This window comes from Mesocricetus auratus, unplaced genomic scaffold (assembly GCF_017639785.1).
Source record: "Mesocricetus auratus isolate SY011 unplaced genomic scaffold, BCM_Maur_2.0 Super-Scaffold_100023, whole genome shotgun sequence".
NCBI lineage: Eukaryota > Metazoa > Chordata > Mammalia > Rodentia > Cricetidae > Mesocricetus > Mesocricetus auratus.
Window position 1 is genome coordinate 16112542 of NW_024429204.1, and position 26375 is coordinate 16138916.

Sequence of the window (26375 nt, forward strand, 5' to 3'; positions counted from 1 at the left end):
GCAAACATCCACAGTTAAACACTGAACTGAATCCAAGGAACTCTATGACAGAGAGAGAGGAGCGATGAGCAAATTGGCAAAGAATGGGCTGGCAAACAGCAGAGACAGCTGATCTGAACAGGGGAGAGCTCTTGGACCCCAGACCGACAGTGGGGAGGCCAGCATGGGACTGATCTGGACCCCCGAATGTGAGAGTCAGTGAGAAGACCTGGGCAACCTATGGGGCCCTGAGCAGTGGATCAGTGTTTATCCCTGGAATACAAATGGACATTGTGTGTCCATAACACAAAGAGGGATGCTCTCTCAGCCTGGACTCTTAGGGGAGTGCCTGGACCCTACCCTGAGTGAAATGACAGACTCTAGATATCCCATATATGGAAGGAATTGGCAATAGGGTGGGAAGCTGGGGGTGGTGGTGGGTGGTGCCAGAGGAGGGGAGGGAGAGGGAACTTGGATTGACATGTAAAACAAGGTATTTAAAACTAAAATTAAAAAGACAGGTTATAAAATCTGAAACATCATCATGACAAAAGGAGAACCTACCTTTAATTCCACTACACAAACTCAGATATTTCATTTTTTCCCATTCCTTCTGTCATGTATATGAAGGTCTGTACATACATCTTATTTTTAAACACTTTTTATTTTGTACACACTAATGATAGCATTGCCTTGGTAATTATCAAAAAGTGATATTAACAAAGAACCATCCCACATTCCCAACAGGTTCTATTCAATTTTGACAGGGAGTTCCATTATTATGAAAAAGTATACCATGGAGGAAATGAGATTTTCATAAAAAAATACATGGGGGTGTTAATTCTAACTAAAATTAGGTAATGGAGATTATAAATGCCATGTTGCCTCCATTTTCTACTTGGCAGCTACCTTAGGTCTTCCAAAGGTGACAATCAAAGGCAAATGGGTACATAACTGTATTCAATGATAATGAGGTCTCAAGTAGAGTATGGACTACAATGAATAAGACACAATCCACATGATTGAAAAGGTTATACATATATATGCTGGGGTTGGAAGACGAGAGGGAGCTGTAGAGAGTTCAGGATAGGGACAATGGGAGGTGAGGCACCTAGGGAACTTGAGACCTGAGACGTGACCTGAAGTTAGATAGGCACTGGGGGAAGGGATGACCAAGTTCCCTTAGGCCATGGACCAGAAGAGACGTAGGAGAGAATATGTTGTTTATGGGCTGATGTTTATTCTACCTACTGGTCTAGTAGTAGAGTCCTGTAATATGCAGTCTCCCACCAGTCACTTGGGTCCCGCTGCTGTCTCAGTCCCCAAACCATACACAAGACACTTTATTAATTATGAAGCTGTTGGCCGTTTGCTTGATTTCTTATCAGCTAACTCTAACTTAATTATTAACCCATAACTGATAATCTGAGTATTTCCATGTGGTCTTCTCTTACCTGAGAAACGGATCCGGACCTCTTACTCCTCCGGTGTCTTATCTCATGACTGACTGTGCCTCTGTTTCCCAGAATCCTCCTCGACTCCTAGTCCCACCTATCTTGCTTCCCTATTGGCCAACAGAGCTTTATTCATTAACCAAAGAGAGGCATATATACAGAAGGACTTTCCCCATCAGAGTTCACTGGGGGTGAGCAGATGAGAATGGAGAAGCTAGCAGAGATGTGATGACAAAGTCTAGGTAAAGCCTCACCACAGCAGTGATGGCACCTGGTGTGTGGAAATTCAGCCTTCATTGAGGAGTGTACTAATGGTATGTAAACAACTCATTACTGTTCAAGGTGAGTGGCTTCTGGGTACAAAAGAAGAATACGAATGACTAGGGAACAAATGCTTTCCTCCCTACAAACTTCATCAGTAGTTGTAGTCATCTCTGTGCTGGGCATGCCATGTGACTACTGTTGGCTTCTCAATACACAATGCTTTATTTCAGTAGGCCAATGTTGGCCACCTACTACTGTCAATGGTAGGCATAGTGATCCTTACTCAACTTCATTTTGCTATGTAACATGAATTAATAGAAGCCCAGAGATAGATATTGGGGTCTAAATTGAGGTCAGATAACGAAAGCGGCTGGCCACTAGCTCTTACCTCTACTTCATACCAAAATGGTTGTCCTTTCCCCAGCGTGGCTGGAGATTAATCCCTAAGTCCTTTTATACCTCTCAAACCCTGGGATTAAAGGCGTGTGATCCCAAGTGCTGAGATCACCTTTATGTGAGCTATTTCTCTTTAGGACTGGATCGATTTCCTGTAGCTCAGTGTGGCCTTGAACTATCAGAGATCCATCTACCTCTGTCTCCTGAATCCTGGGATTAAAGAGGTGTGCCACCACCACCTAGCTTCTATAGCTAACTAGTGTGTCTGGGTTTGCATTCTGAACCCTCAGGCAAGCTTTATTAAATTGTACATAATATATCAATCACCACATTGCTCTCCACCTCCCTGTCCACCCTCTGGCTTCCCCTCCTCTCATTTGTCTATTTTTCTTCTCATACAGAGTCTCCCCGTGTAGCCCAGGCTAGATGTGAACTTGCTATGCAGCCTAAATTGGTCTTGAATTAGCCATCCATCTGTCTTGGCCTCCCAAATGCTGACATTATAGGCATGAGCCAACACGGCCAGCCTCAAGTTTCATTTTTAAAACAGCATTAAGAACACTACACACATAGCCTCTCAGCACTTGCTTGCAAAGGAGAGGCATACATGCTATTTCCAATTCCAAATCCTAGAAGCAGGGTTGGAGTGTGTGTTATGGATGCAGGGAGTAGAAGAGGGAACAAGAGGAGGAAGTGATAGGAAAAGCTGTGAAGAATTTTAAGTATTTTTTCCTGCAGTCTCATTGACAAATAAAAATTATAAATATTTAAGGTACACAATGTGGCGTTTTGATATATATGCACACTATAAAATGCTTTTCACGATCAAGCTAATGAAAAGATCCATCCCCTTGTGCAGCTTTGTGTGCATGTGTGCATGTGCAAGTGCACATGTGCACTCATTTACATTCAAAGCATAAGATTATTAATAATCTTTATGCACAATAATCACTCAATATCTCCAGGGGACCAGAGAGCCCATCGTGGGCATCAAAATCTATTTGTGCTCAAGTCCCACATCTAGAATAACATATAGTTTATAGTATATAATCTGTTCACATGCCTTTTCATAGACTTCAAATAATCTCTAGATTTGAACAACATCTAATACAGGGCAAAATACAGTGTAAATACAGGGCAAATATTGCCATGCTTTATTGTTTATCTGTGAGTACAGACTCTGAGGACACAGAGAACTGTTTACATCATATTAATCATTAGCTGTTGTCATCAGACCATACAAATCAGTTTCCAGATCATCTTAGAACTGACCACCATCTCCCCAAGTCCTCCATCTGCAGAACTTGGTTTACGGCCCTTGATTCTCATCCTATTTCTGAATTACTTTCAACTAAAACTGAACATCAATGATATAAAATTACTAGGACTTTTACTCTCTGGGGAGATGAATGGATTAATAAAACTGTTCTAGCGATACTGAATAATTTGGAAGCAAAACCAAATTTGACTTATAACAGCCTAGCAGGGTGGCTTATTTTAGAAACATTTTGTCATAGGTTTGCTGGGAATACTAAAAATGCATGGTTCCACTGAATCCATGGGGGCAGTGCATGGATTCAGCTGTTGAAGAGTAATGTGGAATTAAAGACAGAATGAAATGCGTGATCTTGTTTAATCACACCTGATGCTTCAATTTCTCAATTGCCACTCCCTGTTCCTGTGTCAAACTGGATACAAACACACACACACACACACACACACACACACACATAAACACATATACATTATAAGTAGAGGATGAATTAATTCTACAGTGATCACCAATCAATTGCAAGGTTCTAAGATGCAGAAAATAACGAGTTTTCTCATAAATATCTTGTAAGAAATCTAGAACCTGTTCACAATAAAATTGTCACAGCTGAGGTTTAAGTGGTTAAGTGTCAAGTCTTAAAAGAGGCTAGAATTCAAGACTGAGATGATGGAGACCGTGTGTGTGTGTGTGTGTGTGTGTGTGTGTGTGTGTGTGTGTCTGTGTCTGTGTGTTTGTGTGTATGTGTTATGTGCACAGGTGCACACATGCCATGGCCCATGTATAGAAGTCAAAGGACAACTTGGGGAGTAGGTTCTTGTTTTGCAATTTGTTTTGAGGCAGGATCTCTCTACTGTTTCTATCACTGTGCCGTGTACTCCGGACTAGCAGGCTGGCAAACTTTCTAATGATTTGTATGCTTCTGTCTTCCACGACACTGTTGGAATACTGGGATTAAAGATTTGTGCAACCTCCTCTGGCTTTTTAAAAGCATGGGTCCTGGGGATTTTAACCTAGGTTTTGTGGCACATGGAGCAAGCGCGTTGCCTGCTGAGTCACTGTCTTGACCAGAGTGTGTATTTTTACATACACAGTGCATCTGTAGTCCAGTTCTCCTCCTGCTTTGATAACTGAGTAGCTTATTTTGATTTAGATCTGGGATGGGGTAAACACTACGAAGGGGGAAAGAGAACACTTCAAATGTGTTTGGGGGATGTTTACTACTGATGAATTTTAAAGCATACACATCTGGATCTGCACAGGTACTTGGTGGATAGCACCCTCCTTTCTTCCACAGCTAAGGAACTTTTCCTTACAGCCCCTTTGGGTATATCTTGAATATCAGTTTATTTCTGCAGGACCTGTGCACGTTTCTCTCTCTCTCTCTCAGATAATTCATGGAAATGGGGGGGGGTGGTTACAAAGCGACTATAAATCGCTTTCCATAAAAGACAGCAAGATGCCTCAACGGATGTCAAAGTGGTTACTATGGTTAAATGTTCTGTTCTTTGGGGGCTGGAGAGATGCTTTCTCCATAATCTCACTTAACAGCTGGAAACCAAATCTTACGTGTAATTAGCCTAACCCAGCCAGCTTTGTGTCAATTCATAGTGAAGCAAATCAAAGAAGAAAACAACTAGAAAATTGCTATTTTGGTCCCTTCCACAAAGTGGCCATGCACTGGGAGAGGTAGATACTGGCAGAAAAATCACTACACACACACACACACACACATACACACACACACACACACATCCTGGCGTGCAGAACTACTGAACAGGTTCTTCACAGTTGTCTTAGTTAGCGTTACTATTGCTGTGATGAAACACCATGACCAAAAGCAAGTTGGGGAGGCATTTTTCTTAGTGATGATGGGGGAATGCCCAGCCCACTGTGGGTGGAGCCATCCCTGGGCTGGTGGGCCTGGGATCTGTAACAAAGTGAGAAGAGCAAGCCAGTAAGCAGTGGCCACTGCATCAACTCCTGCCTCCACATTCCTGCCCTGTGGAAGGGTGAAAGCCCAATAAACCCTTTCCTCCCCAACTTTCTTTAAGATGAAGCCACAATCCGACCATGGCTTTTCAGTGCTCCTGTGCGTTGTTCACCATTTTGGGCCACGGTCTGCCTCCTTGTCACGTGTTCCCTGCTATGTTACTCAGTTGAACACGTTTTTCCCCAGTCTCTATCTCTTCCTGTAGCCTATATATTCTATTGTGAGAGCACCACGAAGTTGTCTGGTGAGATATAAAGTTGAAGAATTTTTTGAAAAAAACAACAACAAAATTATGGCTTACATGAGTGCACAGAAGAAACATGCAACCCTCATCCCCACATGGATACATGGTCTAAGGCCACCATAAGGGTAGAGCAGGGATAGTGAATGGCTATATTTGGCAAAACTTTTATGCGGTTTATTTAAAAAATTTATTATAAAGTATCACATATAAAGAGAAGTTACTAAAATCATGGTGTAAATATAATTCAATTACTAGAATAAGCTAAAAACCTTTAAAGGTAAAATTATGAAAAATCACTATTAAAATTAGTATTACTACTAAAAATTGCAATAAGCCAAATGTCCACATATGAGCTACTGAACGCAGAAGTAAAAATATTAACAGCGACATTGAAGGTCTAGAGTGTCAGTCACTCTTCGATCATTTCCCCACCTTGTCTGCAATAACCACTGGGCTATACTTCTACTCATCATTTACCTGGTTAAAAATACTCATGTATTCCTAGTCTAAACAAGGATGCTTCCTGTTAGAAAACTTATGTTGCCTATACTGACTTTCTTGCATGATAAGAACCTGTTCTACTCTCTGTTTAATATTTGTCCACATTGATGGATATGGCTAATTGGGGTCTATATTACACTGCATAGATATCCCACATTTCACTTAACCATGTCATATATAGGGATTGGATATATTTCTAGTTCTGGACTGTTACTGTGTTATTGCCTTTCCTATTAATCTCGTCTGGGATCGAGAACGATGTGGAATGTTCATACATGTAGGAGAATAAACATGGTTCAACCATCCAAGATTACTGTGAAGGGGCTGATCTCTCTCTCTCTTCTCTGTCTGTCTGTCTGTCTGTCTGTCTGTCTCTCTCTCTCTCTGTCTCTCTCTGTGTGTGTGTGTATTGCTAGGGATCAAATCTAGGGCTTTGTGTATGCTGAGTATGTGCTCTACTACTGATTTACATCTTTTTTGTTGAGATATTATCTTGCTATGGAGCTTAAGTTAGTCTCAAACTCTCAATCCTCCTGTTTCAGTATTCACAGTGCTTGGATTATTATTGTAGGTTTGCTATGCTAAGCTCTTTGGGGACAGCTCTCTTCCCAGCTGTCACCAATGAGAAATTTCTGAAGAAATGGTACAACTATTCTTAGCTACAGGCCTAATGTAACCCATGGAAACAGAAGTCTTGAGTCAGCTGCATTGAGTATACACAGTAGTAGGAAAGGTAAAGTACACATGGGCTATGGGAAGATAGGTCTTCAGGCAAAGACCCGTCTTTCTATACAGATGTATCAGAGGTTGATAAAACTGTTCAAAGTTCTTCTGCAAGGACTCATGATCATTATTCACAGGCTACAGATTAGCAAAACTTTCTATGTCAATGTCAATCACAAAGACCACAATTTAAGAACTTCTTGGAATTCAGGAAGTCACCTTGGCTCCCCTGAAGAGTGAGCTATCCAATAGGCCACATGATGGAATTGAATAGTTCCATAACACACCAAAGAGGATATATATACATCTCAAAGAAGAGGACAATATACTTTGAAGAAGATTTACCACAAGGCAAGAGTGTACCTTCTTTGTATTCTGAAAGTTATTGCTCAAAACGCAAAATATTCAGCAAGATAAGCAACGAGGCCATATATCAAAAGAAAGGAGGATCTTATTCAAAGAACACAACTGGCAAATAATTCCATTGCTGAATCTAAAATCTCTGCAGTTTGCACAAAGCAAAATCACCTCTGAATTAAATTTATTGTAATAGTGAGGCGGGACAACCCTTCCCTTGTCTGTGATCACCAGAACTGTGAAGTGAAGTGGGTGGAGACACACACACACACACACACACACACACACACACACACACACATATATATATATATATATACATATATGCTTGTGAGAATGTAGGAGGTGAGAAATCTGTGTTTAGAGACTTCTGTGTTTAGAGACTTCTGGAGAGATTTTGAAAATCAACTTCATTTAGTAGGAACCTGCATAGTGCTTACCTAGGCCCTCTGAATGTGGTGACAGTTGTGTGGCTTGGGCAGTTTTGGGGGCCACTAGCAGTGGGACCAGGCTTTATTCCTAGTGCATGAACTGGCTTTTTGGAGCCCATTCCCTATGGAGGGATAAGTTGCTTAGCCTAGATACAAGGTGAGGGCCTTGATCCTGCCTCCACTTGACAGACTTTGCTGACTTGCCACAGGAGGTCTCACCCTCTGCTGGGGAGTGGAGGGGGGTGTGCGGAAGGAGGAGAGAGAGGGGGAACTGGGATTGGTATGAAAATTAAAAAGATTGTTTTCTTAAAAAGAAGAAGTTATCAAATGAGCCTAACTTGAGATAACCACTCAAAGTTCAGAGGGAGAATAGGATGCAAGAGGGAGAGGCAGATCTCCTGTGGACAGAAGCCATGCCGCCATGCCAATGGGAATAAGAAAATTTTCCTGTAGTGGAAAAACTAGGGAAAGGACTTGGTGAGAGCTGAGAGTCATTGGGAGCAAGCAACATAAAGGTCTGAAAGAAGACACTTCCCAAAGGTCTGGGGTAAAGGAACAAATCCCCTACAAAAGAAAAGATGCCAATCTCACAGATTGGACTTGTGTATGCGGTTTTGAGAGAAGACAGATACTTTGATTCCTAGACCATCATCTGCCCAACGTGGTCAGTAGTAAGGAAGGCATAGGCAGACATTTCCTCAAGGAAAGGGTTCAGAGAAGATTTGCTTTTAAGGAGCATTTTAAAAAGAAACACAGTCTATGAAAAGAATGCAAATAATATTCTTGAACTATGAGATCCCATTACATGGCAATCAACACATTAAATATTATAGATTGGGATATATATGCATATATATACACATATATACATATTCTATTATATATAAAATAGAATAAAATGGAGGGGGATGGGTGGTGGGTATAAGGAGGGAAGGGAAGTGTGGTCATTTTTTATTTCCCTCTAGGGAGGAGTCAGTGGACTACTTCATTCATAATTAGATACACAGAGTGGAAAATACTGTTTAAACGTGCATCAGTATTATTTATTTAGAGATTTGGAATAAACTACAAGGGGGGGGACTTAAAACAGGTATCACACCTGCCATATTCTTGGAGTATAATGAAGAGGGTAGAAGACATCAAAGGAAAATTCAGCCCAAACCAGCTTCACCAAATAAAGGGAGAAACAAAGAAAATAAAATTACTAAGAGATCAAATGTAAACTAAGAGCACAGAATAACCAATTAATTACTTTTAGAAATATTCATATTTCTGGAAGTCTAAAAATATATGCATGAAATGGTAACATTTGTTAACATTTATCTGATGGGTCAAAACAAAAAGAAAGCCTCTTAAGGTTTTAGCTTGCACAATCATAATTTAAAAATTTTAAGATAATGATTATGCTGCATGTGTGCAACTGGAAATAAAATAGAAACCTGAAATTCTGCTTCGTTCCTCTGAGCGGAGATGACCATGAAATCATTCATTAAAGGTAGAAGTGACCAACACAGCTTCAGGGCTGAGACTGACATTTGTTGGGATTACTTAACGTGTTTTAGCAATTTGCCTCATTTCCAGAACAAGATGCACAGGAGCTCTTCGTTTTTGCAGTCACAACACCAAATTAGCCTTCATCCTTCTGCATTTGCTGCTTCTCACAGCATGGTAGCTGCACAGTTAGGAAGGTGCTTTGGTATGATGGTGTGTGTGTACACATGTGTGCGTGCGTGCATGCGTGCGTGTAAAAGCTTGCTTCACAGCCACATGGTCTATCTAGGTCTCCTGCCACAGGGCAGGTCTCTGTAAGCTTATGAGGACTTACTGCCAATGTTACAATATCTCAGCACCTTGTACTTTTCTCTATACTTTATTCTCATAATGGTCGCCATCAGAAATGCAAATCTCAAGCCAGAGTACACAAGTCAGTTTTTTAATCTCTCTGCCATCCCTGCAGTGCTTGGCTTGTTCAGGGTCAGTTAAGGAGCCCCAAGTCTTGACATCTGAATGCTTCCCATTGTAAGGGAAGCTGGGAGTCTCTTGTAGTGCCCTTGGCATTCTCTTTATGTTTTTATATATTTCGTGTGTTATTGTGACTGGTTAGTAATCTCTCATCCAAGGAAATGTACGTCCCCTGAAGGAGAACAGAGAAATTTTGGTGTCAGGGAGCATGTGATGTTTCCCTTCCAGCATTAGTTTGGGGACTGAAAAGCATAAGACACAGTCCAGATGGTTACTGTGTGGAGGGCTTCCCTGAGCTGATTCACCATTGTTCCGGTCCCCTCACTCCTCTCAGGGAGTGATCGTCAGAGGCAGCTTGTTCCCAGAGCATCTGAGCTTTAGAGTCACTGCCTCCCTGTGTGCACTTGAGATTTTGTTGTGACAAGACAAACTGCAAAAAGGGTCAATGGGAAGCAGACCGTACTCTTTGCTTGATCTTCGCTGAAGATCCATGGAACTTGTGTTTCTTTTCATCTCCATACAAGAATTCCCACACTCCCTGCATAAGCGATGGCACTAAACTCACACACCTTTATGTCTTGTGGTCCCAAGAGCACCACTTCTGAAAGAGAGTGCATGTTCATAAACGCCTTGTGTTGGCACGGGATATTCCCGAGCTAAGGCATGACCTCACACATATCTTTCAGAAGATGAATGGTATTTTATGGGCCAAGAGGACTTTCCCATTTTCAGGATAGTTCAAGTGAGTAAAAGTTAAAGACAGCAGGTCTTGATTTATAAGAAAGAGAGCACTCATCACCAGACACTGAAGAGACACTAAAGGATCATCACTTCTGCACTCCAGCTTCCCTGGGCCTCCTATCTGATCACCGCTGTGTCCTCCCATCAAACTGTGTGCATTGACTTAACAGCCCAGAGTACCATGCATATGGTGTGTGTGTTCAAATTTTAAGTGCTTGCTTCACAAATCAATAACTATCTTTTCAGATGTAGCCCAGGCAGCTAAGGAATGCTAAGAGTGGGAGAAAGAGTTTTCTCCAGGGAAGAGCACACCACTTGGTTATCCAATATCAAATAGTCAGCCTTGAAAACATACATACAAGTAACATTATACAGACTGAGCAGCATATAGGACACACACACACACACACTCACGGTAAGAATCAATGTGAAAAAGGATCATGAATTTGAAAGAGAGCAAGAAGGAGTATATGAGAGTGCTTGAAGGGAGGAAAGAGAACAGAGAAATGATATAATTATGTTATAACCTCAAAAAAAGAGACTGCATCTTTTACAAGGCACCCTCCCTGATTATTTCACCCATAGATAGACACACAGTACCATAGCAGAAGCTACCAGAACTTATGTCATCATATTACAACTCATCTGTTTAAATATCTCCCTTTATGCATTTATTCAATGAGTAGCTGCTGAACACCAAGCAAATTCCAGTGGGCATCTGAGGAGGTAACTCATGTCTGTCATCTTTCACCCTAGACCTCAATGCTGCACTATTAGAAGCTCTATATCTTTGTTGCATAAAAGAAAAGGGCAAGATAGATCCATGAACGTTGATAGTTAGGAACTAGGAAGCTCATTTCTAGCCGAGTATGAAAACATTGATTGACCAACTTTTTCAGCTCATGGAGCTCTTTTCATGTTCCTGAGTCTTTTAATAGTACTTCATGGCACACTCTTGGGTGAGGCATTTCCTTGCTGTAGTGTAGCCACAGCCACCAACAAGAGAGAGGCGTTTCACAGACATCACCACAGCATACAAGTATTGTCTCAATGTGCTTTACTTTCTGTACAATGCTACTGGCATACAAGCTAGTGCCCACAAACCCAGGCTTTCCCTTCCCTTCCATCTGTATGTGGGGCTCCTTGTAGGTCTCTGTTAACATGCTTCCCTGATACCTTAATAATGAAAAGATGAAAGGGATCATATTTCCTAATTGTTAAGTGGATTTGGTCCTATGTTAAATGCCAAATGTATATGGCATAGGCAGTAACTAACTCTGACGATCTAGTGTGACATACTAAATGTTTTCTCCTTTTATCTTGCTATTCTGATGGCAAGCCACAGCTTTTCTTTGAAGTGTGTGCCAATTTTTGTCCAGTTACACCACCCTGTCTACTACCTCAGGAAATGACCGAACATTGGGCAGTCTGCCTCCAGAGTAATGTTGAAGGACACTAGGACTGCAATAGGAAGGTGTCAGGTAATACAGGAGCAGGGACGTGACATGTTTTGAGGGGCTTCTCTGTTTCTTTTTACTCCTTAAAAACCATCCCATGTCATGAAGAAGTCTGCTGTCTATTCCCCTGCTACAAAGTAGCTGGATAAGATTTATCAAGGTCACAAGCCTACTAAATGTTCCATGGTTAGTGTGACGACACAGACACAGGAACCAGTTCTGAGAAGCTCCGATGTCATACCAAAAGTTCCCTTCTGGAAAAGGCACTTAAATGCCCAGCTGGTTATCAAAGAAATCTACGCAGTATCTTTTGCTTCAATGGTAACAAACAGGCACATCATTATTCTATGATAGGTTATGCTTGGATTTACCTGAAGTCTGGAGCAAGGACCATGGGGCCTTTCTAAGCTCTTTTTAGGTCTGTTGATTGTGTCATGATAGAATCACTTTTCTGAAATGAAGGAAAAAGGTCTTATGCTTCAGGGATTTTTATCCATGGTACTCCATTTTGAATTTTTTGGCACTGTTGATTAGATTAGGGGACAAGATTATGCAACCAAGCAGGTCTCTGGTAATTGCTGCCTAGGGACCCGTCATCCACGTTACTTAGCAGCTAGGCATCACTGTCCTTGTACGTGTTCTGAGTACCAAGGCATTGATTGATACATGCTTCTTGGAAACAGTCATGTCTCCTTTAACTGTTTTAATCCTTTTAGTCACTTCCAACTTTAATTCACTTAATGTAGCACCTCCCATAAAGATAGAAGTCAAGGGTCAATGAGATTCTAGATTTTTAAGTGTACTAAAATCAGCTATGATACATGTGACACAGGAAAATGTTTATAACAGCTAAGAGCCATGGCAGTTAACCCAATGGTCAAAGAAAGACTGTAAAACTTAAAAGGATAGAAACAAAATTAGTAAGCAAGTTACATTTTTGTGAGGCTAATGGTGTTCTTCTCATCTTTTTAAATGAAGGGTCTCATTCTAACCTCGGATGGCCTCAAATTTGTCAGATACTTCCTGCTTCCGCCAGCCAACTGTTATAGGTATGAGCCATCAGGCTGGCTTCTTTAATTTTTTTTCTGCTAATAGATATCTTTAAGCAGACTCAGACGACAAATAGTGCCACATAATTCTCAAACTTAAGACGGCTGCCACTGACAGCTTTTGCTAACTTTCAAAACTTTTGATTTTTATAATTTCAGGTAATTACTAGCATAATGAATTTATTAAATGAGGGTGGCTTGCGTACAGTTTCAGAGGTTTAGTCCATTATCACCATGACGGGGGAGCATGGTGGTGTGCAGGCAGACACGATGCTGGAGGAGTAGGAAGACGACTTGAGGGAAGCTTGAGCAAAAGACACCTCAAAGTCAATGCTCACCGTGACACACTTCCTCCAACAAGGCCACACCTCCTAACCGTGCAGCTCCCTCTGGCGGCCATTTTCTTTCAAACCCCTACACATGAATCCTTTTCTTAAATAGGTGTTAGGAAAGACCTACAAGATTAAACAAAAGTGTCACTTTCTCCTTGGCTTAAAAAAACATTGAGCATAGAGAAAGGGGGGCAAAGATGTACACAACTGAAACACATTTGTTAAGGAAAAAAACCCAAAATTTTGGAAAAATATGGACGAATATGGCTGTTTAAAATGTGGGTTTCTCATATTACTCTTGTTCAATTGATTGTTTTAGTTATACATATTTATAGACTATTTTATGATAATTATATACACACACATTAATAATCAAATCCAGGTAGTGAGCATTTCCATTTCCTTAAATATTTGAAAAGGATCTGATAAACACGTACTTGGATACATTTATGGGATACAGTATAGTTTTCAATACACCTGTGTGGTAGGTCCTGATCAAGCCAGGGTTGTTAACATTCCCATCTCCTTATCACTAGCATACCTGAGACCCTCTCCTATGGTTCTTCATACAGTATATTGTGGGTTTCTCTGGATTATAGTCATTGCATTGAGCTGTAGAATAGCCAAACACCAGAGAGTTGTTCCTGCTCGCTAAATTCTGCTTGAGTACCCATTATCAACCATTTCCCTATTGCCCTTCTCCACACCATTACTTGTTCCTAATGGTCACAACTATTCATTCAGGTTGACTTTAAAATTCTCACCTCTCCTTTTAAAAAGCTAAACAAAACCCTGGCGTCTGCCTCGCATCTTTCTCTTTTAGCTGCAGCTTAGGGAGCAGTGCCCGCACAGTAGTCACAATCCTGCTTCTGCAGTCAGTGCAGGTGCAGCTTGACGGAACGATGTGTCAGTGGATTTGTTCTTGCTTTTCTGATGGGTCCCTGAGGGTGATTCTGAGTAATTGGGCCCAGGTTCCTGCAGCTCTGGTGGGGGCATTTTTCCCTTCTGCCTTACTGGCAGTCAGTCAGCATAGAGAGGCTAGCTCTACCGGGTAAGTGGGAAGCCTCTTCTTTCTTTCTAGGCTCCTCTAAGGTACATTTTCACATATCTTGTTTCATTTGTATGTCAGTATGAATAGCAGCTAGACATAGATGAAATGGTGTTTCTATAATAGAAGAATGTGCTACCCAGGAGGCATGACCAGTATTTAATTTGCTGCTTGTGTTCAATAGACTGTGAGCTCCTCAAGGGCAGGGATCATATCTCATTTGTCTTTGTAACGGTGGTGCCTAACACATACTCATTTGTTCATTCATTTATTCCACAAATATTTACTGAGGACTGGAGGAGACAGCAAGGCACCGGGCGCAGCAAAGAACTGGATATTTCATTTGTCCCACAGGCTGGATCACCACGGCATAGGTTTCTAACACATTGTAAGAAACACAGATAGGCACTCAGAACACATAGCACAAAAGTCATAGAGTCATCAGTGCTGAAGATGAATAGGACCTGCTTTTATAGATAAGGAAACCAGCTCTCACAGCTGACCTGTCCTGGGCCTCGCGCTCTCTGTACCTTGAGCAAGGTGGTTTATTGGAGATAAAACACTCCATACAGAAATTGCCATTGCTTTCAGTTATATACATCTCTTGCCCTCATAGCTTAATTTTTTTTATCAGATGCAGGCATCTTTCAATGTCTACAGGTGATTGGTTTGAAGGATCCCTGAAAGCCACAGATGACAAACTATCTCCTTAAAAACGGTGTAATATTTGCATATACACTACATACATCTGCCTATATATTTAAAACTACATTTAGGTTTCATATAATAAGCAGTGTGATAAAATATTATGCAAATAGTTTGTACAGGGTTCTGTTTAGGAATAAGAAAAAAGTCAGTACATGCTCCCTAAACATACAGTTATTCTTTTTCTAAATACTTTCATTTGGAAGTTGGTTGAATCTGCAGATGCTGTGGAGATACAACTATACAACTCTGGATAGATACATATTTACATTTTAAATATTTAATTTCCCAAATATTATAGAGTTCAAAGGTTCCTGGATAACTTGTTTTATAAAACCATGAACATAAATTTCATTAGGGTATGAAACAAAACAAAACTGAGGGTGAAATAAGTTTCAGAAGAGAGGAATCTAGAAGCAGCATCTTGTTGCAGTTATTGAGTCTATATTTTTATCTCAAAGCATTGATTTAATTTTGCTTATGGTCTTATGGGTAGATATTGGTAAAGGGCTCAGTTGGATGGTTCATCTGAAGATCTGCTTCCAAGGAGGCGCCTCCATTTGTATGTCTAAAGGGTTGGTGTTTCTTGATTATTCTGTCTTTTCTCACGTGGCGTCTCTCTCTAAGCGTCTTCCTGTAGGTTGGCCTAAGGGAGGAATTTTAGAGATTCACCTTTGATGTTCTGTAATCAATGAAGACAGCGGACTCTATATGCCATATTTCTGGACTGTGGTCCATGTGATAGAAAATCTGCTATCACAATATGGTATAAACTGTGTGGCTTCAGTAGTATACATGATTTTCTTACATTTCAGAGATTCAAAGTCTCTAAATTAGGGTGACAGTATTGCTTGTGACGGCTCTCTTTCGAGCTGCAAACTGACTGTATGTGTACATGGTAGAAAGAGCATGAAGAACTCTTTTTGTCCCTGTTGTAAGGCCCTAATACTATTTATGAAAAGGCCATCTTCAGGATGTCAGTGAAAGCAAGGACATGCAGAGTATAAATAGGACAAATGTGAAAATATTTAAACTTGTACTGATACTGCCCATGCCCACCAGTGTCTACTTTCTCCTGGAAGCACAAAACCAAATTCCTACAAAGGAGTTGGAAGAAAATACTGACATGTATTTGAAAATGTTTTGCCCTTCACTGAAAATGAAGATCTTAAGCGTGTTTCATCATGTTTGACAAGACACTTTTATTGAAAATACACCAAGAGTAAATGAGCAATCTTCCTCTATAACAATATCATGACTCGTAAGGGGAAATGGAATGTCTCTTATTTTGAGAATTTCCTTCTCCCATGTCTGTTCTGGCCATATCACAGCTTGATAAAAATGTAGTGATTTTCATTTCCTGTCAAATTTGACTGAGACCTAGGAATACAAGATGATGAAGGGAGGACTGACTGAAGACTCCAGTGGAAAGAACGACCCATGCCATAAGTCATGGATATAAAAAGCCTCAAATCTGTATTAGTAGCTCTTAAACTCAAGGGACAGATCACATCCTGACTCAGAAGAACTAGGAAACAGTTTAAAACTTTGCAATTTGAATTGCTATGGTAGGTGATTCTAAAGTGGGTGGTCCATGAAATACAGTGGTCATCCTCAACTACATGGGAAGTGTAAGATTTAGGTGAATAGCCCATACAGATCCATGTTAAAGGCTTGTTCCCCAAGTGGAATTCTTAGAATATGGTTGGTCTAGCCACATGGTGGTGGGGCACATCTTTAATCCTAGCACCTCGGAGACAAAAACATGTGAATCTCTGTGAGTTCCAGGTCAGCCTGGTTTGCAGAGCTAGGTCCGTAACATCTAGGGTAACAGAGAAACCCTGTCATGAAAAAACAAATGAATAAACAAAAGAAAAGAAAAGAATATGGTTGACCCTTTGAGAGGTACATAGATAATGGGTGTGTCTTTGGTCTCTGGCAGTATGTACCCAAAGGAGACAGTTGGGAGCCTGGCTCATTTTCTCTTTCTTTGCTTTCTGGCTTGTGATGTGAGCAGTTGTTCTAACATGTGGTCCTCCTATTGTGATGATGCCACCATCATTAAAGACTAGCTATTAGGTTGCCTTATCTTAGATTTGAATCTCCCATTTAATCTTAAGAACCCGTTTCTTTTCATAAGTCAATTGCTTCAGTTATTTTATCATGATAGCACAAAGCTGACCAATAAGAACAGCTTTTTCAGAAAGAGAGTGAAAAACAGCCAGTAAGGATGCTGCCTGTTTTTCTGAACTGGTATTGGTAAAGGTTATGATAGAATCAAAAGAAGACCATATATGGTGGACACCATTTCCCTGACTTAGCATGGAGAGGTGCTAAGTGCAGAAATGGACTTCCTACTCCTGATGCTGCATTAAGTAGTTAAGTGAGGTCATAAACTCATCTTCCTTGGTAAGGTCTGTTTCCTCTTCTGTACGATAAGGAGGGTTGTTTTGGGCTTTAACAATGTCAAGAACAATGCTTTGCCTCCCATTCTGAGACAGACTCCTGCCCCATCACTCAGAGCACTAACTTTCCCACTAAACTCTGCTCTCACAATCTTTTGCAACTTAGTCACTTACAACACAGAAGGCAGCTGGCAAATGGACCAAAACCAACTCTCTTGTTTTGATGGAGAATCTTCATGGTCTCTTTTCTTCCTGCCTATGCAGCTATATTATTAATAAAAACATTAACCGGGTTATAAAATGTAGTTTGGAGAAGGGGAATGATTTAGGGTAGGAGTTGTTTGGAAATAGCAACATGGAATCAAGAGGGAAGGGATGTCAAATTATCTCTAGACAGTCTCTGGTCTGTCCTGGTTGCTATGGTGATGGACACCTTTGTATAATTGCCTCTGGGGCATTTTGCAGGAGGGAAAGGACTGGGATTAGAATAAGCAATATTGAGGGCATGAACCTGCATGAACTATAGAAAACCTTCTTAGATTGTATCACGGGTATCTCTATTGATTCACCTAAGACTCGGCCCTAAGAGTATTAGGACAATGGGATGGCAAGAGTGCAGTGAATTTATTTCTCCACTGGAGACCCTTTGGGCTGAGCTGGAGTGGTTTGTGTGGTGGGCAAAATGTGTAAGTAAATGAACTGAAGCTAGTCTTTTACTTACTGAAGAGCATTTGTTATAAACGACAAAGGTGCTTGAACTTTGATTAGTATACAACGTTGGTAAGATTATCTAATGTCCTCAGGTCTCAGCTTTTCCATCTGGGTAGCAGCAATTAGAACCTCTTTGGAGGGATGTTGTACAGTTGAGAATGTAAATGACATTTGGTCCAGTCAGTGGACATTACAAGGAAATTCCTCCCTTCTAAACTCTATTCTGTATCTGGTGGCTGCCAGGAAATGAAGTAAACTTTGAACAGCAACATTAAAGCCAAACTTGGATGTGGAAATCCATGTCCCTGTGCAGAGGAAGCTGGGTGAGTCTTTACATGCATTGTTGACTTTGTGACTCACAACTCCATTCTTTTATCTCCTCCCATCCTGCTAAGGGTGGACATTATGAGGGAAAGATGACTGTACAATGCTGGGATCTTCCCACCAGGATCAATCTCTCAGTGCTACCCTAAGGCCAAAGTTCCTGGGAAAAAATGGAATCATAAACACTTCTCTCATAAGCTGACTTAGTTGAGAACTATGGCTACCATTCACTCATGTGACTAGGATATGCTTGCCCCAGTTTTGGGCAATTCATTAGCTCTGTCTGAGCCAGTCTTCTTAACACTGATGAGAAGCAGGACTGAGTAGTCTAAGCTTATAGATGAGGAAATGGAGGCTAAGCCTAGTGAACTGTAGAGAAGAGACACATTTTAGATTTTTATGTGACTTGTTAACCTTTATTTACTACTGGTCATTTAGCACTTTTCTCTCCTCAGGGAATTCGACACGAAGAGATGAATAATTAGGTAACTAATATGAGACCCAAAATACTATAACAAGATAGCAAGTTCCTTGGGACCTCGGAATTTGTTTCATTCTTTCTTGTGTCACTGTTATTGACTAGAGTGGTTGGGTTTTAGTAGAAGCTCATTTTCTGTGTGTATAATTAAATAACATGGTAAGTACCCAGGCATCTAAACAGAGATGTTGGTGGCAATCCAAATATCAGGAAGATGTAAAGGATACAAAGGAGAAGGGCATCTTCATTGAGTTTAGAACAAAGGATTTAAATGAAGAGGTCAAAGAAACCAAAGTTGTAGAAGAAACAAAAAACATGGGAGGCAAGATGTAGCATAAGCACAGATACTGAGACATCAACAATTTTCTGCCCAGCTAGTCAGTTAGGCAAGGTGTCAGATAATCCAAGTGGTTCAAGACCCATGGTCAGGACATGGGTCAACAGGGTCACTAAAAACAGGTCAAAGGAAAACAGAGTAGACTGGTTTAGACATCAACAAGGACTCAAAGAAAGCAGCCTATGTCATAGGAAACAGTGTTCCACCAAGATTGGAAGATATGCAAATACAACTTTTGGCAGCAGAGGCAAATAAAAAGGGAAGGCAAGTAAGCTGATAAGCTGAGAAGAATGTAAAAGAGGAGAAATACCAGGAAAGGTGCTGGGAGCAGAACATATGGGCACTAATCTCTATCTCTTCCTGGCTTTCTATGCACCAGGGCAGCCTGCTTGTATCCATGAGACCCTGACAGAGCTGTATATATCATCAAATGAACTCAGTGAGACATGAGACCCAAAGAGGCACTGAGTCTCTTTAGTGAGATTATCTGATTAGACTTATCAACAAATTATGAACATAGTATTTTAATACATTTTAGATAACAATGTATATATAAAATTATATGCTTTCAGTTTGGGATAAAAAGTTAAGTCTAAAAGTAGAAGGATGCAAAGATGATTATATCTTGAGACTATTTGTTCTATCTTTATCTTTCTCATACCATTCCATTATTCCGACAGGGCAATAAAATTACTACAGACAGTGTTGGTCTGTCAGTGTATATTTACTCTATAAGTTGCAGCCAGGTAAGAAAACTGTTACTTGGAAATGAACTAACATCTTTTACAAAATGTTCAGAGCAAAGGTATGGGGTGGCATCTGCTTCTATATGAAGAACTGAGCAGCTAATTATTATTTCACACAGGGAAATGGTGTAAAATCTCAAAGTTCCATGACATGGTAAAAGGCACTGTAAGGAGAAGGATTTTTTTGGATGTGACAAGGTCTAGAGGAATATACACAAACCTGGTGATTTACAAGGTTGACTTACAAGAGTCTGCGAAGTTTTGGACTCATAGAAAAGACGTATTCTGATAAAATAAAATCAGAAAATGGAAAAAAATATGTGGTGTGGAATCCAGGAAAATCTAACCTCCAGTCTTCAAGAGTCATTTGCCAGTAGAGTTGAACAGAATGAGTTCAACAATAAGATGTGTTAAAACATGAAATTTCTATTATAGATCTTTATTAGAAACTTAGTGACCACAGACACATTTTCTACCTGATGTGATCCAACATTGCAGATTCCTTGGAGGAAAGAAGCAATTTAGCATAGGTGATGTGTGTGTGTGTGTGTGTGTGTGTGTGTGTGCGCACGTGCATGTGTGTGTGTGTGTTTGTATGTTTGTGTGTGTAGGGGGGTGTCATTTTATCATCATGAGCACCTGGATAGGGAGTGGTAGGAATTCTCCTGAAACTCAAGTTCTGAGATTCCAGAGAGGGCCAGTCTGGCAATAAAAATAGTCTAAGGGAAGCATCCCAGTTCTATAGTGCTAGCTTTTCCTGCTTGGTATCCTAATAGTTAATAGTGGGGGCTGGGTGGGAAAATCCTGGATACTCTGGCCACTTTGAGGGGGGTTAGTATACAATTGGATATTGAAGACTTGGAGAAATTCAGTAGTATAAAAGACTTCTAGTGTTTAATCAATATTTTGCCAACTGGTTTACCCATGGTCATTTATTTTTAAAAAATACTTAGTACAGTCTGTTAGATATTAATACAATTTGGCAAATCCCAGACACGATGTATGAATTTCTATTACTTCTCTGTCCTCGCCTTTGCCTTTCATTAAGCACACTAATAGTAATAGCCAGTACTTATGTAGCTCTCCCCATGTGTAAAGAGGTTTTGATACAACTCATTGACTCAAACAGGAGGTTTTTCCGGGAAACCTGCACGTAGGGTAAAACAGCAGAGCCTGGGTTGACGAGAACTGGTCCTGCCTCAACATGGCTGAGTTCCTCTGTTTCTAGCCCTAACAGTGATTAGGTGTGTGACATGTTTCCTAACTCTGGTGGACACCCATTTCCCTACCAGTAGAAGATTAGACTAATGTGTACAGTACATGCTACAACTCCAGTGTTTTCAAAAGTGAAGAGAGGGTTAAGGAGATGGCTTGGTGGACAATGCCTTTCACCTATGAGGATGGGAGATGGGATCCCCAGGACCTATGTAAAAGCTGGGTAGTTGTGGCAGTTGGCCTAAGGCCAGCACTGGAGATAGAGCATCCCCTGAGCAAGCTGGTTAGATAAACTAGCTGAACTGTAATCTCTGGGAACCATAAGACACAGTGCCTCAACTAAACGACACTTGGCATCATCCCCTGGCCTTCATACACATTTTGAACACACATATACTCATGTACGCATACATACATTACACATATTTACCACAGACACACAGAGAGACAGAACGACAGACATAGACAAACAGACAGACACACACACACCATACATGAAGAGTTAAGTTCTTTATAGCTCATGTCAAGCATACACGAGGCATCATCCCATACCATCAATCACAGGAAGGCATAGAAAACAAATCATTGTGCCTTCAGAGACTATGGATGGCAAAGGTTGTCAGAGAAGGGCGGCCCTGAGGAGCGCCAGATAGAATTGGCAGCAGGTCTAAGGGAAATGGGACACTCAAAGCCAGTGAAAACCAGGGACCAACTCCAGGATGTAAACGGGCTGTCACAGGCCAAGAGGCACCATTAATTTCCCGGGCATCTAGGATTGAGGCCAAGAACAGAAGTGATCTGCTTTAGCCTGTAAACGGAGCAAGAGTCTAAACAGCCTTCGGTTAAACCTGGCAGTGTTATCCATATGTTTGAGGAAAGGCACCTCATAAGAAAATCCCCCATGAATCAAGTCTCATGCAGATTTACATGGTGGAGAAGAGAACAGGGGAAGATGCCAAATTGAATAACGACAAGCTGCCACCAGGAAAAAGTCAATCTCTAATATGCATTGGTGCTTTGGCTTTATCCTTTCTCGGCTAACTCCAACTGAAGAATGTTCTAGATAACTGAGTAATCCCTCATTAAGAGTCAGCTGTGTCATCTTAGAAGAGACAAACAGTGGTCTGTTTTGTAGCATGTGGTATGGGTGGCTGTGAAACTAGCGAGAGAGACCTTGGGGCACAGGGCATAATAAAGGTTGCTGGAATTAAAGCATTTCAAATGGGCTTGGTACAGAACTTAGTCTGCCATCTCCTAATACAACCCTAGATTTTTCAGGCACAAAATCATTCTTAGATTTTTCTTCACAGTCCTTTTACTAGGTTCCATCTGTTTTATGGAAACAGGATCTAGAACATTCTGTATGTTGTCATAGTGCTTGCCCTTATACTTTTAACTAACAGTGAGCTGGGTGTACTGTCCACATTATACACTTAATGGCTGTGAGAATAAGATAAGGGCTTTCTTCAGGATTCTACTTTAAGTGGCCAATACTTGCTGCAAATCTAGCAGCATTAGACATAGCAATCCCTACCCTGCCTTTCTTACATATATGGTACTTTGGAGTAAGAACTACTGTTGAAGGGCCCTTGATTTTTTTCTGTGTCTGGTTTCAGTGTTTTAACATATACCAACTTTTCCTCCGCTGAGCGACTATAAGGTGGGGTTATTTGTTCTGTGCTTACCAGGTGTAAGGAAAGGAAACCTCCCAAGGCCACTTAGCTGGGAAGTGGTGGAGCCTCTCCTGCTGCCTTAGTCATGACACCTGCTATGGCATACTGTAGTGTGTCATAGCTTACCAATTCTCCTGTCTATGCCAGTGCTAACTTGTGGTGGGGGAGTGTCCTTTTTCCATCCTTCAAAGAATCAACAGCAGGCAAGCCAAAACACAGTAAGACATTGAATAAATGAAGCAAAGTGTTACGTGGCCAGAGAGATCTGGAGTCACAATCTTCTTTCTCTGACAAATGTCTAACTGTGTGACCATAGTCATCTTATTTCAGACTCTTGGATCCTCAGGTTCTTGTCTACTAAAAAGAAAACACAGAAGAACCCACTTCACAGTATATATTGTGAAAATGAAATGACTTAAAAGTATGAAGTACTTATTCAAGTGCCTACTGCAGAGCTTAATTAAGAACAAGGTGCACTTAAGGGCTCTTGATAACCATAATGGTAGGATTCATTTCACCCCAGTAGGTGTTTGACAAATGTGTACAATGTGCACAAGACATGTTTGTCTTTATTCGAGGATTCAATTCAGTAAGCTCTAGACAGAAGGCTAATTGTTATTTTGATTACTTCAAACAGATCTTCTATATGTCAGTTCACTAAGTGTGAGGAGGTTGGTGTTTGGCCATAAGACAGTAGATGCTTAGCAAGTATGGTACTCACACTGTTATACCGACAACAGGAAGCCGAGTCTGGCTTTCATGAGTCTGCTCTCTGCTTCACTTTTCTTGATGTCAATGCTACTTCACTTTGATCAAATTCCATCATCACCCTGGCGGGTCTCTATGACAATCACTTAAGTCAAGAACATAAAAACTTTTTTCTTTTATTTATTTTTTTGGCCATGTGGGACCTAAGTCATTAGAGTTTACATTTGCATTGCTCCATCTATGTGAGCTATTTGCTTCATTTTAAAAATGTTAGTGCAAAGGGAGATGGTGAAATTGGTAAATTTCTGTCTCTGCAATTCAATTAAGGTGAACAAAACCATCGACTATATGATAACAATGAACAATATTTTTCAAACTCTGTGACTACCACACAGTGAGTAAAGAGTACAGACATATTACCAGATATTGAGAAACACATATTCTGGACCTCCCTTTACATGTTTTTGATTGAATCAACACTTGTCCAGAGAATTTACAATCTGGATGGGGATAATTGGAAGCAGAAAATTAAGAGATCAAGAAGACACAGGAGAGGGGGTTCTGTGGGTCTAGCAACAGCTATGAAACATTGAAGGCAATGGAAACCATCAACTTTCCTGTTAAATGAAATGACAAGTGAGAAACTAAGTCTGAAGGCTGCAGGCTGCCGATGGGGGTTGTGGCTCTCTGATAAAGTTTTTGCCTATCACGCATCAGGTGCTGGGTATGATTCAGAAAAGAAAGTCAGAAAGCAAAGAGATCAGGTGGTTGATCATTGGAATTGTGATGCTGAGACTGAGCTTGGCACCTCATGGTTTTGGGGACATGCTTGGCTTCTGGGAAGCAACCCCACCCTCTTAAGAGTGTTGCTGATTTTCCAGTTACAGTTCTAATTCTTCTAGGGGTCCAGCTGCCTTTTTACCTCAAAAGCTTGTCAAAGACTTGGTATATACTGAGAGAACCCCACAGTGTCTCTTTGCTGAAGCCACCTTGAGTTGATTTCTATTCATCCCAACCGCAAGAGTTCTAGCTCACCCAGTGGAAAACTCTGATTACAATTAGGCTTATCAACAATAATCCTTATGTGCATTTAACACTCTGCACATTTATAAACTGCTTATTATTATTAATATCTACTACAAGCAAGTACTACAGTAATGCTGCTGAAGCAGTCATCCAAGAACTAATAATTGGGTAGCAGCTGGAGGTTAAAAAGCAAGCCAGGGAGAGTGAATGGATTTACTGAAATGATAACTAATATGAAAAGCCATCACATCACTGGAGTTAATTCCATTTACAAGAGCCCATCAGGGTTGGATGACTGTAGAACAGTAAGACAGTAGGGGGAAATTCTCTTCTATTAGGAAAGAATAAAACAATGAAACAGATGGATTGCTGTTTTTAAAATTAAGATTACAAGAACACAAAACACTGGCTATGCTTAGATGGCTCAGGGAAAAAAATGACTACCGCCTACATGGTTCCTAAGAAATACGCTTCATTCTTACAATGTCAATAAAGCATTAGGCAACTGTCAATTTAGTAATGGAAGTGCCGCTGAAGATTCATATTTAACAGGGACCAAATATAATAGACAATGGAAAAAGAGGGTTGGTGGGGATCTAAATTAACCAACCATGATTGAGGAAATAATTGAAGCAGTAAAAAAGATCAATAGGAAATCAGGTCGTTCTCCAGGACCTCAGAGTTTCTCAGTGGAATATTGTAAAAGAAGGCCGTTTTTATTGGCTCATCCTATTTCGACAGCACTAAGTCAAGTAGCTCAGGCACCTAGTCACTGCCAAATGGGCACAGAACGAGAATGAGGCTAAGTAAAGAGCCAGCAAGTGACTGCTAGGTAGGAACTTAGCCACATGGCTGCTTCTAGGTAACGTAGTCCCTCAGAACAGCAGCAGTCACAGGTTATAAACAATATAGGAGCTGCATTGTTTAAGAAAGTCAGAAAGGAGCAGGAAGATGCAAAGACAGTGAAAACATCCCCCTGAGGGCTGGGGAGATGGATGGGTCAGCGAAGTGTTTGGTGTGCAAGAATGAGGACCTGAGCTTGGATCTCCAGCATTCACGTAAGACTGGCAGGGTGGTGCACATGTGTAACCTGGGTTGAGGTCCAGCGAGACAGGAGGAACCTTGGAGTTTGCTGGCCAGCCAGTCTAGCTGAATTGATGTGTTCCTGGTTCAAGGAGAGACTCGTCTCAAAAAGTAAGGGAGAACATTTAACCAGATGTTGACCTCTGGCTTGCATATGCACACATCTACTTCTCCCTATGCATATGAATGAACACATTCAGACACACACTACACACACACACACACACACACACACACACACACACAAATATACATACACAAAATAACACCTTTAGACACCCATTTTTTCATTTCCATCAGAGCAATTCTTTTCAATATTTTTTTACTGGCTATGAGAATAATATATCTTGATCCTCCTGTAATACTTTGCTTTTCCCTTAATATTTAGTGAAAGTTTTCTCTTTTCATTTATTTTGAGTGCTCCATTACACCTTACTATATGGCTTTGTCATACTTGAACTAACATTAGATATCTAAATAGTTTCCATTCTACCAGTTCTTAATGTTTATATACCTGAAACTCTCCCATGTTGGATCTGTAATTTTCAGTGGGATGATATTTGGGGTGAGGTCTTTGACGGGTCAGATGATTATGAGGGTAGAACACTGATGATACCCTGTTCCCTTTCTCTTCCATGTGAGGATATAGAAAGAAAGCCATGTCTAAAAACCAGAAAAGGGTCCTCCCAGGCACTGGATCACATACCTCCTCATCTCCAGAACCATTAAAACTGTTAGTTGTTTAAATTATCTGGTTTAACAC

General features: G+C 40.7%; 1 protein-coding gene across 9 annotated transcripts in view; it reads right to left on the reverse strand.

The window, feature by feature from the left end:
* The window catches only part of Samd12 (sterile alpha motif domain containing 12), a 439420-nt gene that overhangs the window by 129273 nt on the left and 283772 nt on the right, over positions 1–26375 (reverse strand). Inside the window, exon 5 of one of the 9 annotated variants that reach the window (XM_040730485.1) lies at positions 14457–15552. The exons of the other annotated variants lie outside the window; for them this stretch is intronic. Coding sequence (XP_040586419.1) covers positions 15512–15552 — 41 coding nt within the window. The 3' untranslated portion in view covers positions 14457–15511. Of the gene's footprint in view, positions 1–14456; positions 15553–26375 lie in introns of those variants that run through there. 9 annotated transcript variants of the gene reach the window in all.